The sequence below is a fragment of the Vulpes lagopus genome, chromosome 6 (genome assembly GCF_018345385.1).
Source record: "Vulpes lagopus strain Blue_001 chromosome 6, ASM1834538v1, whole genome shotgun sequence".
Classification (NCBI taxonomy): Eukaryota; Metazoa; Chordata; class Mammalia; order Carnivora; family Canidae; genus Vulpes; species Vulpes lagopus.
The window spans coordinates 99228779-99241751 of record NC_054829.1 but is presented as its reverse complement, the minus strand read 5'-3'; the positions used below and the strand labels follow the sequence as shown (position 1 = coordinate 99241751).

The following is a 12973-nucleotide window of genomic DNA, read 5'->3' as shown; positions in this document are numbered from 1 at the left end:
CTGCAGCTCTCCCTGTGCACGGCTGCAGCTCTCCCTGTGCACGGCTGCAGCTCTCCCTGTGCACGGCTGCAGCGCTCACTGTGCACGGCTGCAGCTCTCCCTGTGCACGGCTGCAGCTCTCCCTGTGCACGGCTGCAGCTCTCCCTGTGCACGGCTGCAGCGCTCACTGTGCACGGCTGCAGCGCTCACTGTGCACGGCTGCAGCTCTCCCTGTGCACGGCTGCAGCTCTCCCTGTGCACGGCTGCAGCTCTCAGCACCGCGTGGAGGCTTCTTCCCAATTGCAAAACCGAACCCTTTTATCATCATCATAAAGTTCACAAATGCACTCTGGAAACGCTCAGAAAGAACCGAGCACAACCGCCTTCACGTCCACGTGGCCCGTAAACCAAGCGTATCCCACCACTTTGACGGGTTCTACTTCTCCCGAGTGAGCAAACCCTGCGGCGGGAGGGGGCGCGCGGGGCAGTGTGTCCCGGGAGCGGATCCAGGCCCGTCCGGGCCCCTCACCCAGCGGGTTCTCCGCAAGGCCCGCAGGGGCTCCAGCAGGCGGCCCGGCCCCCCAGCCCCAGGGCGGCGGGACCTGCGCGTCGCCGAGCAGCAGGCGCGTGGCCGTCAGACGCGCTCCGCGGTGACTGCGGGAGGCGGAGGCGCCAGTGGCCGCGGCCCTGGAGGGCTCCGAGCCCTGGGACGCTGGCGGCCAGCGCGTCCCGCCCGCACTGCACCCCCCCGCCCCCCCGGCCGCGGCGGGACGAGGGGCAGCCCCCGCAGCCCCGCGGCCTCCCTCCCGCCGCAGCGGCCCGCGCGCGCCGACACCCACCTGGGGGCGCTGGGCCGCGGCGCCCGCCCGCCCGCACCGACGCGCCGGGCAGCATCTCGGCGGCCGGAGCCGGGGCGCGGACTGCGCCGCCTGAGCTCCTTCCTGGGCGAGCTCCGGGCGGCCGCCGCCCCCGCCAGGGCTCCGGAAGCGCAGCGCCGGCCTCGCTCGGGGCCCCGAGGAAGTGAAACTGCGCGGGGCTCGCGCTGGCCCCGCTTCCAGGCTGCCCGGGTGCCCCCGCACCCGCACCTCTGCCCCCCGCAGCTTTCCGCGCGGGGACCTCGGAGCCACAGTGCCTGAGACTTCAGCTCTTGTCCCGTTCCAGGTCTCCTAGGACGGCCCCGCGCCCGAGAAGGCGTAGGGGTAGCAGGAGCAGACCCTTGCCGGGCCAGGGGAGAAACGTGCGATCCGGTTCTACAAAGAAAGAAGGAGCTACAGATGCAGTTACATTCTTTTAAATAATTTCATTTTGCTCAGACTTTGTAGGCTAGAAGCAAAAATTGAAAAGCGATTTAAAATCCCGTATAAAGTTTATTCCCTTCTCCTGCCCCAGGTCAGAACTGGGTCCGGTAAAAAAAATAAAAATAAAAAAAAATAATAATAATAATAATTGGTTGTGGATTGAAATAGGTTCTCCAGATAAGAGTACTCTGCTTGCTTTGAAGATGGAAATCCTCAGACTGTTCCCGGAGCCTTAATATAAATGTCCCTTTTTCTCTCAAGGATCTCTAAATTAGTAATTTACCTTTGGAAATTGAAAATGTCTCTGGAGATGAAATTGAAGATTTGGTAATAATGCATGGGTTAATGTCCCTCTCCCTCTTTTAGAAAAGAAATCTAGGGGCACCTGGGTGGCTCAGTTTGGTTAAGCGTCTGCCTTTTGCTCAGGTCAAGTGGTCTTGGGGTCCTGGGATGGAACCCCTTGAGCTGGGCTTCTGCTCCACCAGGAGTCTGCTTCTCCCTCTCCCTCTGTGTGCTTTCTCTTTCTCTCTCAAATAAATAAAAAATCTTTTAAAAAAAGAAAGAAAAGAAATCTTAAAAAAAAAAAAAAAGAACTGTGTAGCAACTGTTTATTCCATGCAAAGTCTTTTTAGTATCCAAAATGATGACTTTTTCACATAACTCAATTTGTTTTTATACTTTATACCATAATGAAGAAACCTTGGAGAAATATGTGCAATGACAGCAATTTTGAAACTGTCACAGATGTAGTTTTCTGCTTTCCAGTATCTCCTTCAATGTCATTATTAACGTTGAGTTGATTTTCTGTATTTGAATTAACAAGAAATTTTATCTGATTTTTGTACTGATACATTGAGAAGTGTGTTGTCTTCTATAAATACCTGTTTGCTAAGAGATCTCAGTACAATAAGGTAAAGACAAGGGGTTTGGTTTGCAGGAGACATATAAACCTGTGGTAAATATTTTCAAAAATTCACTTCTTAGGAATGCATAAGTCTTTTTAGAACAACCCACTGGGAAGAAAATGTCCTAACTGATGCATTTGCATATATATGTGTGTGAGTGTGTGCATGTCTGTGTGTGTGTGTGTGTATAGATAGACTTTTCACAAAAGATGCTTCAACCATGGTTTCAAAGGGGAAGGGACATAAAAATGCTCCCAATTAAGTGTCCAAATCTTCAAAGACATTTCAGTTTGCTCCATAGAAATACACAATGTTCACTCCCTTTATGCACACAAAAATTTGTGAGTAAGGATAGTCTTCAGGTAGCAAATTGTATCTGTCATATGTATGGAGCAACTTTCCTGTAGGAAGAGCCTTGGACTGAAAATCAGAAGGCTACGGTTGCCATCTTGACTCGCAGCTTTGTTTTCTGGGCAACCAGCGCAATTCTGAGTATTTCTGAGCCTTGGACAGTCACTAAATGAGGAAATTTAACTAATTACAATTAAATCTCTCCCAGCTATACAATTTTATGATCCTGTCATCTCTAATATACATTGAATAAAACTTAAAATACACAGGAAAATTAAGTACATTTTCAGATCTTCGCTTAGACATTTGTGTCAATATAATCCTGGTAGATGGAAAAATGAAAGCAAAAATGTGTTTAAAATTTTGAGCTGATCTTTAAAAACTGTTTAATAGGGCTTCATGCTAAAAAAAATACCAAGAAATCATCCACTAAAGTTCAAAAATTCTTCCAGCTTTGTTTTTGTTTTAGGTACTGAATGAGAATATAACTTCTTCAAAGTTATGGGGTTACATTTAGCTCCTTTATCTGTTTATTCTTGTGTTTCCCTACTGTTGCTGTTAACAGCTACCTTATTTTGTTGTGTATTCTATGTGCCAAACACTATGTAAGCATTTCGCAATGTTCATGTCCTTTGGTTCTCAAAATAATGTGGCTTTAACCATATTTTACAAATGAGGAATCTGGGGTTTAAAAGTTTTGAGTAACAGAGGTGGAATTCAATCCTAGGTCTGTTTCCATAGCCTGCCCTCTTAATTACAACCCTCTCCTTCCTTTTAAGGTCATGTAAAGTCATTGTTAAGGATTACATGGACATCATGGGCAAGGTTATACCTATATCCATACCAAAAAGTTGCTTTTGTTTTCCTACCAACTTTCCTACAGGAAATAATTTCATGGAAATAAACATCTATATCTTTAAGAATAGTCATGAACTACACTCATAAATCATTATAATGTTGGCACTCTTTGGTTGAGGATATGTAGACATTGTTTTCAGAAAGACAGGAAAATTGTAGAGATCACGGACACACACAAATGCTGTGGCCTAAGTCTTATGTGTATTCTAACTGCCCGTGCATTTATGAAAAGATATTTTAGAAATGTTTTCACTCATTTGGTCTTGTTTCTCAGTGTCAAGCACATCTTTAGTCACAGTTGACTTTATTTTCCTGTGCTTTCTCCCTTAAGGAAATGATACTGTCTGAAATGCTGGGTTATCTCTTGTTCCACATTTGTTCTCAGGGAAGAGGCACTTAGTAATTCTCACACTGAGATGCTTTTGCAGGCAGAATGCCACCAGCAGCATGTAATCACATATTTCTGATTTTACCAATGTTACAAAATGACAAAAAATGCTAGCCACAGTTGGTTTCTTGTTTCTCAATATATCAAACTCCTGGATCCATTGACTTCTTCCCTTGTATTCTTTTCCTAGCAGCACGTTGAGGCCCTCAATATCATTACCCCACTTGGTGGAGATTATAAGAGCCTCATGCTGACTCTGTGTTCCAATAAATGGACAGTGAAGGCTTTTTGCTGTTGCCCTGTTGTAGTTGCTATGGCTGATTCCTTATGCCCTTTGCAGACTGGATGTCTTTGCTAATATTGTTGGCTTCATTTCTACTTTTAGATTCTGAATCCTTTTAAGAAACAAAACTTTTTTTTTTCCCTAAAGCAGTAGCCTATTGTAAAAGTGAAATAGTATTTTGCTTCTTCATGGTCATATATTAACAGACAATTTTCCTTTTGAAGAACATGTCCAGATCTTTAGACACTGAATTATATGTTATTTTCTTAGGATGTTAAGACACTTCCCATTTGCTAGCTCAAAACGGATGAAATATTCAGAAGGTTTAAAGGAATTTCCTAGTCAATAAAACATTTTTTGTTGTTGTTATTGAGAGGCTTTCCTCATTTTCTTACTTTCCCCACACTTAATTATTTAATATTTAATTGTGTAATGGTCTCCCTAAAGATGTCCACATTTTAATTCCCAGAACCTGTGTATATATTATCTTACGTTAAAAGGAAGATGAGGATCTTGGGATGGGAAGAGTATCCTGAATTATCCAGGTGGGCCCAGTATAATCACAAGGGTACTTATAAGATGGAAGCAGAAAAATCAGAGAAGAGACATAGTGAGGAAACAGAGATTGGAGCAATGTGCTTTGAATATCAATAAGGAGACACAAATGAAGAAATGCAGGCAGCTTCCAAAAGATGGAGAAGGCAAGGGAATGGTTCCCTGCAGAGCCTGCAGAAGGAACTAGCCCTGCTGACACTTGGCTTTTACCCAGGTAAGATTAATTTTGAACTTCTCACTTCCAAACTGTAAGATAATAAATTTGTGTTATTTTAAGCCTCTAGGCCTGTGGTAATTTGTTATAGCAACAATAGGAAACTAACATACCAAGTTGTGGTGATAAGTTGAGTGTTTGGGGAAATTCATTAATAAAAAATGTATATTTGTCTAAATAATATATTTATGTTATTATTCATATAGAATATTCATAGCAGAAAACACATTTGTTTGAAGTACACATGGAACATTCTCCAGGATGGATCACATGTTAGGCCACAGAATAATTATTAATAAACTTAAGAATATTGAAATCATATCATGCATCCTTTATAACCATAATGGTATGAAATTAGAAATCAATTAGAAGAAAAAACTGGAAAAAAAAAACGTAAACATCGAGGTTAAGCAACATGCTACTAAACAACTAAAGGGACAAGAAAGAAATTAAAGAGAAAATTAAAAATACCTGGAGACAAATGAAAATGGAAATACAATGATTCAAAATCTTTAGGATGCAGCAAAAGCAATTCTAAGAGGGAATTTTATAGCAATATTGTCCTATCACAAGAAATAAGAAAAATCTTAAAACAATATAACTTTACATCTGAAGGAACCAGTAAAAGAAAAGAAAAGCTGAAAGTTAATAGAAGAAAGGAAATAATAAAGAACACAGAGGAAATAAAGGAATTAGAGACTAGAACAATAGAAAAGATCAGTGAAACTAAGGATTGGTTCTTTGAAAATATAAACAAAATTTATGAACCTTTGAATAGTCTCATTACAATGAAGAGAGAAAGGAATCAAGTAAATAAAATCATAAATGAGAGAGGAGTTAACTGATACTGTACAATTTTTAAAAAAATATGAGTAACTAAAGAGAAATTATTGGACAATCTAGAAGAAATGGATAAATTCCTAACAACATACAATCTTTCAAGACTGACTCAGAAAGAAACTGAACATCTGAACAGACTGATTATTAGTAACAAAATTGAACTGAAATTTAAAAGTGCCCAAAAAACAAAAGTCCAGCACCAAATGGATTCTCTGATGAATGCTACCAAACATTAAAGAAGAGTTAGTATCTATCCTTCTCAAACTACTCCAAAAAATAGAAGAGGAAGGAAAGCTTACAAATTCTTCTATGAGGACAGCATTAGCTTAATACTAAAACCAGACAAAGACACTACAAAAAGAAAAAAAAGAAAAAGGAAAAAAAAAAAAAAAGGAGATTTCAGGCCAATATCACTGGTGAACATAGATGCAAACATCCTCAATAAAATGTTAGCAAACTGAATTCAGTGATATGTTAAAAGGATCACTCAGTGCAATCAAGAATTTATTCCAGGGGTGCAAAGATGGTTCAATATCCACAATCAATTAACGTGATAACAACATTAACAAAATAAAGTATAAAATCACGTGTAATGTCAACAGATACAGAAAAGATATTTGGCAAAATTCAACGTCCATTTTTTGACGTCCATTTATGATAAAAATTCTCAACAAAGTGGGTTTAGAGGGAACATATCCCAACATAATAAAAGCCATATATGACAAACCAATAGCTAACATCATAGTTACTTGTGAAAAGCTGAAAGTTTTTCTTCTAAAATCAGGAATAAGACAAGGATTTCTACTTGCACCACTTTTTTTCAATACAGTACTAGGACTAGCCACAACAATCAGAAAAGAAAAAGACAAAAAGTCAAACTGTTACTATTTGCAGAGGACAATAACTGTAGACAGAAAACTCTAAAGATTACACACACACACACACACACACACACACAAACTATTAAAACTAATAAAGAGATTCACTAAAGTTCTGGGATACAAAAGTAATATATGGAAATTTGTTGCATTTCTATACTCTAATAATGAACTAACAGAAAATTAGGAAAACAATCCCATTTAAAACTGAATTTAAAAAGAATAAAATGCCTAGGAATAAACTTAACTAAGGATATGAAAGACTTATACTCCAAAAAATTGATGAAAGAAATTGAAGGAGACACAAATAAATGTAAATATATACCATGCTTATGGATTAAAAGAATATTGTTAAAATGTCCATATAATCTAAAACAATATACAGATTTAATGCAATCCCTATCAAAATACCAACAACATTTTTCACAGAACTAGGACAAATAACTCTAAAATATATATGGAAAAATGAAAGACTCCAAAGAGTCAAAGCTATCTCATGAAAGAACAAAGCTATCTCACGAAAGAAAGCTGGAGGTATCATAATCCCAGATTGTAAACTATACTACAGAGTTGTAGTAATAAAAACGGTATGGTATTGGTACAAAAATAGATACATAGATCAAAGGCACAGAATAGAGGGTCTGAAAATAACCTTAGGCTTTTTTGGTCAATTACTTTATAATGAAAGAAGCAAGAATATATAATGGGGAAGAGTCTCTTCAATAAATGGTGCTGGGGAAACTGGACAGCTACCTGCAGAAGAATGAAATTCTTTTCTATAGCTTACACAAAAATAAACTAAAAAATTATGTGTTTATTTGAGACCTAAATGTGAGGCCTGAAACCATAACCCTTCTAAAGAAAACACAGGTTTTTATCTCTTGGACATTGAATTTAGAAATATTTTTCTGGCTATGTCTCCCCAGTCAAGGAAAACAAAAGCAAAAATAAACTATTGGGACTACACCAAACTAAAAAGCTTCTTCTGTACAATGAAGAAAATCAACAAAACAAAAAGGCTACCTACTGAATAGGAGAGGATATTTGCAAATGATATATTGATATGGGGTTAATATCTGAATTATATAAAAAAAAACTCCAAACAATCCAATTAAAACATGTGCAAAGGATCTGAATAGGCATTTTTCCATAGAAGATACAGAGATGGGCAAAAACACAGAAAAAGATGCTCATCACTAATCATCAGGGAAATGCAAATCAACCACAAGATACCACCTTGCCACAGTCAGAATGGTTAGTATAAAAAAGATAAGAAATAATTAATGTTGATGAAGATGTGGAGAAAAGGGGACACTTGGGCACTGATAGTGGGAATGTCAGTTGGTCCAGCCACTATGGGAAACATTATGGAGGTTCCTCAAAACTTAAAAATGAATTACTATGTGACCCACTAATTTCACTTCTGGATATTTACTTGAAGAAAACAAAAACACTAATTCAACAAGATATATTTACTCCTATTTTTCTGGCAGTATTCTTGACAATAGCTAAGATCTGAAAGCAATCTAAGTCTCAATCCATAGATGAACAGATAAAGAAGATATGAGGTATAAATAAATATATAGAGAGAGATAAACATAGATATAGATATAAATGGACTCTTACTTAACCATGATAAAGAACAAAATCTTACTATTTGCTACAATATGGATGAACCTGTAGGATATTGTGCTAAGTGAACTAAGTCAGACAGCGAAAGACAATATGTTTTCATCTATATGTGGAATCTAAAAACCAAACAAACAACAATAAAAACAACAACAAAACCTCAGAAATAAATTAATATATGCAGAGAATAAACTGGTGATTGCCAGAGGGTTGAGGAATAATAGGTGAAATAGATGAAGGGGGTTAAGAAGTACAAGAGGGGTTAATAAATCAAGGGGCACCTAGGTAACTCAATCAGTTAAATGTCCAACTCTTGATTTCAGCTCAAGTCATGATCTCACAGTCCTGGGATTAAGCCCTAAATCGGGCTCCAAATGGAGCCTGCTTAAGATTCTCTCTCTCTCTTTCTCTCTCTGCCCCTCTTCCCATGTTCTTTCTCTTCCTCTCTCTCTCTCTCTCTCTCTCTCTCTTTCTCTCTCCCCCTCCCAAAAAAATAACATTAATAAGTCAAGGGGATAAAAAGTACAGCATAGGGAATATAGTCAATAATATTGCTATAGCCCCTTTTTTTTGGTGAAAGATAGTAACTAAACTTATTGTGATGAGTACCTCATCGTATCTTTAATTGTTAAATCACTATGCTGTGCAGCTGGAACTAAAATTGTATGTGAACTATACCTCAATAAAAATAAATAAAAGACATGGAATGAACAATAACGAAAATACATATTCAGTTCCTTTCAGCCTGAATTTACTAAGTCCATATGGAATAGTATTACTTGTCAATTGGTGGTTGTGGTAGCCACTTGATATTCCTTCCTGCAGGGCTGTTTGAATTATGTACTTGCTCCTGTTCTCTAGTGATTGAGTAGATGTGCTGAATCTTCTTTTCTATTCTGTTGAGAATACTTGTGGAACTGAGTTTCCTGCTTATACTGTAGCTGATTCTGCTCCCCTTCCATACTCCTGCATGTGCTAACAAGAGAAAGGGAGTTTATTGTAAGGGAGCCTGCTCAGTATATCACCCAAAACTATAAAATGTTTGAATGTTAAGAAATCTAAAATTCTCCATTTTTCTTTTTGTTTGTTTGGTTGTCTTTGTGGCCTCTGGTAGTTTACTTCCATTTCTACCCTATATATATGGATTAGGTTAGGGTTTCAGCCCCATTCCCTACACAATTTGTATTGATGTTTTCCTTAGCACCTAACTCCCCACAGGTCTCTCAGTCTCTGAATCAGTTAGCTTCATTCCTCATTCCTCCTTTCATAAAAGGAGATATTAGTCCTCATGTTTTCATTATTCATTTATTAATTCTTTCAAAAAAGAGTTTGTAAGTACCTACCCTCTGCAAGACACAGCTGAACACTGAATATACATTGATGAAAGTTTCAGACCTTTCCAGACATTTTGCTTCAATTTTTGTGGAGAATTGTGTAAGATAAAGTAGTATTAAATGGTTCTGTAGTAATTGAAAAACACCTCTGGACCATCAGATGGATCAAGAAATTCTTCTAAGTAATGTGATTATTGAGACAGTTTCCATTGTAAATAAATCATACTTAAAAAATTGAAATTGGAATCTTCAAAAAAAAAAATTGAAATTGGGAGCATTTGGAACAAGAAGACAATAACAGGAAGTGGTTGGAGAAAAATTTCAACAGAAAGAGAAGCAAAGATAATGTATCTAGCCAGTGGTGTAACTAGTTATCACTGTGCTTAGGGTAGGTTCTGAGAATTGTGCCCCCTTGACACAATCCAATAATTGTAAGAGAATATAGAAATTATTTTCCACATATACCACATCATTTCATAGGGTAGTGAGTAGCCTGGTAACAGTTTAGAAGAGAGGAAAATGAGAACAGTTATGTGAAGCAAGTGAAGTAAGCTTTCTTCTGAAGTCTAGGTCATCTTGGAGTATGGCACAAAATGCAAGTCATTGTAGTCAGTGTCTGAAACACTCATTCAGAGAAGAAAAAGCAGTTAGCATAGTTGACTCTATAAAGAGCCAAAAAGAAAAAAAGTGAATAAGAACAGAAAGTGGCACTTTATGGTGAAAATTCTTACCAAAAATTAAGTCTTCATTCTCCAAAAGCAAATAACAGTGTTTGCAACATGAAACCAATACCAAAAGAATAATATCTCCTGCAGATATTCTGAGAATTATTTTTGCTCTTTTCCTTTGGTAGTTTAGAGTTCATTCCCTACCTTCTGAGAGAGCAGCTGTGTAGTATCAATTCCTCTTTATAAGAGGACACATATGATGGACCTCTGCTGCCTTAGTGAGCTATGAGTTTTTAGGGTAGGGGTTCTCAATGGCCCAGGCTCTACATTCTGTTGCAAGACCTCACATAGAGATCATGCATCTTGAACATTTGAAGAATGCTGGGGGAAATCTCAGGCAATACTTATTGGGATCTGTGATAATTTAATTTATAAGAAATAAATATTTGGTTTTTTAGATAACCAATTATATACTTCTCCTATATATTTGGTCTGTGTCCACAGCTCCCTAAGCCCCTGGAATTTTCTAAACATTGACGGTGATACAAAGTATCTTTTGTTATGTTAATTAGATCTTTTTTTTTAATTAGATCGTTTTTTGTAAGCGCCTAAGAATGGGGCTATTTTCAGGAGAATCAACCAAGTGATTAGAAAGTTGGAACTTTTATGGAGGGAAGGAGGAGAGGCTGGAGGAGGAGTTCATTTGTCAATGGCCAATGGTTTAACCAATCTCTCCCATGTAACAAAGCAGCCCCCGTGGCGCAGCAGTTTAGTGCCCCCTGCAGCCTGGGGTGTGATCCTGAAGATCCCTGCATGGAGCCTGCTTCTCCCTCTGCCTGTGTCTCTGCCTCTCTCTCTCTCTGTGTCCCAATGAATATTTAAAACAACAACAACAACAAAGCCTCCATAAAAATCCCAAAGAACTGAGTTCAGGGAGCTTACAGGTTGGTGAACACTTAGAGGTACTGGGAGAGTGGCACACCTAGAAAGAGCTTGGAGGCTCCGTGTCGCTTCCCTCATAACTTCCCTATTCACTTCCTTCATGGCTAGTCTGGGTTTTCATCCTTTTACAATAACTGGTGATCCAGTAAGTACAATGCTTCTGAATTCTGTGGCCACTTTAGGAAATTAATTGAACCAAAGGGGGGGGGGGTTCACAAAAACCTCTAAACCAGTGGATTAGAAGCATAGGTAACAACCTGTGTTTGTGACTAGTGTCTGAAGTAGAGGATCCTGAAGTGGAATCTCATGCTATTTCCAGGTAAAAAGTGTCAGAATTTAGCTGAATTTGCAGCACGCTGCTGGAGTCTGAAAACTGTTTGTTGTTATAGGGAAACTTCTACTCATACACACAGGTTGGAATTGGGTCCAAGAACCCTTTAAGGATCAATAAAAAATATTTCTTCATGAAGACCTACTGGAATCAAAACCCATGTATACTTTTGAAGAAGAGAGGAGGCAGGGGTAATTTCTTTGTGAGTCTAGGTCAAATATATGTAGAGAGGAACAGTTAAAATTATATTGAAAATAGGAGTTTAAGGCATGAGCATAGAGCTACCTCCTAGGAGGTAGCCTGAGTGGCCAAAAAAACAGAAAGTGAAGGGTATAGTGAATTTGTATCTAATGGCTACAGATGTGAATAGGAAACACTTTGAAAAATTGGCTGAGAAATCTAAGAAATATATATAATCCTGTGTCACTGAAAATATTTTGTAAAAATTTTCCTACATTTGTTTCCCACCGATAAAAAAAAATGTGCCTTTTAGTTTGGGAGGCTGAAAAATACTTTTGAAGAGTAACTGAATAGAAGACAATAAATTTTAAAATTTAGGATTAAAAAGAAAAGCTATTTTTCACTCTATAAATATTTACTGAGCATCTTCTATGTATATAATATTCTCATAATGATATATAATGGATGGATGTTTCATAAGCTAAAATAAATAATTCACGAGGGAACTTTAATAGTATAATAATAGGCAGGACTTATAAACATTCAACTTAAAAATTAAAGAATTTTGTTCTATTGACACAATAAATTGTTGCCATGAAATTACCCTAAGGAATTTGAAAAAAAAAAAAGGTGAATGTTCAAAATAATTATAATGGATTATTATCTAGTCACTCAGCAATTATGTGTTGAATATCTGATATGTATCATGACCATGATTTCTATGCTGGTAGTGTTTGCTATAAGACAAGTTATAGTAGCAGAAAATTGTAGAAGAATATTCCAACATTATAGTATAGAAGGAATAATATTATTATAGAATAGGCAATGGGTTATATGGGATGTTTAACAGATTAGAGAAGGTCATGGGGAACTTGGCCTAGCCTTACAGTAAGGGAAACTCTCCCTGAGGTTCAATTATCCCTACACCTAACCAACTTAAAGTAATTAAAAGCCATTCTCTAAAGTAGTCAATTCAGGAAAAGTGCCCCTTGCTACATTGAAACTACTTTCACAAGGGGACCTCAACCTACACTAAAACAAACTAATAAAAAATTATAATAGATCAGTAAAACCGTTAGAGAGAGAGTTCACTTCATTTTCTAAATCTTTACTGTGGCTTACTCATTACTACAGTAGCCTTAAAAGATAATTTTTTAATCTTCTTTTCTTAAAACTGATTGAAGGTGACAGATACCAACTATATTGATAGTTACTACTTTCATATATTTTGCACTTAATTAAAAGAGATATGATTTCAGTGACAAACTGAAAGATTGTAATTTCTATCTGGCCCACCACTTTTTTTTTTTTAATTAGAAGTATAACCTTAGAGAAGAAAG

General features: G+C 37.9%; 1 protein-coding gene across 2 annotated transcripts in view; it reads right to left on the bottom strand.

The window, feature by feature from the left end:
* Positions 1-1065, bottom strand: part of BANK1 (B cell scaffold protein with ankyrin repeats 1) — a 294852-nt gene extending 293787 nt beyond the window's left edge. For both annotated transcript variants that reach the window (XM_041760292.1, XM_041760293.1), the window contains exon 1: positions 819-1065. In XM_041760292.1, coding sequence (XP_041616226.1) covers positions 819-873 — 55 coding nt within the window. In that variant the 5' untranslated portion in view covers positions 874-1065. The remainder of the gene's footprint in view (positions 1-818) is intronic.
* Between the last annotated feature and the right edge of the window lie 11908 nt (positions 1066-12973).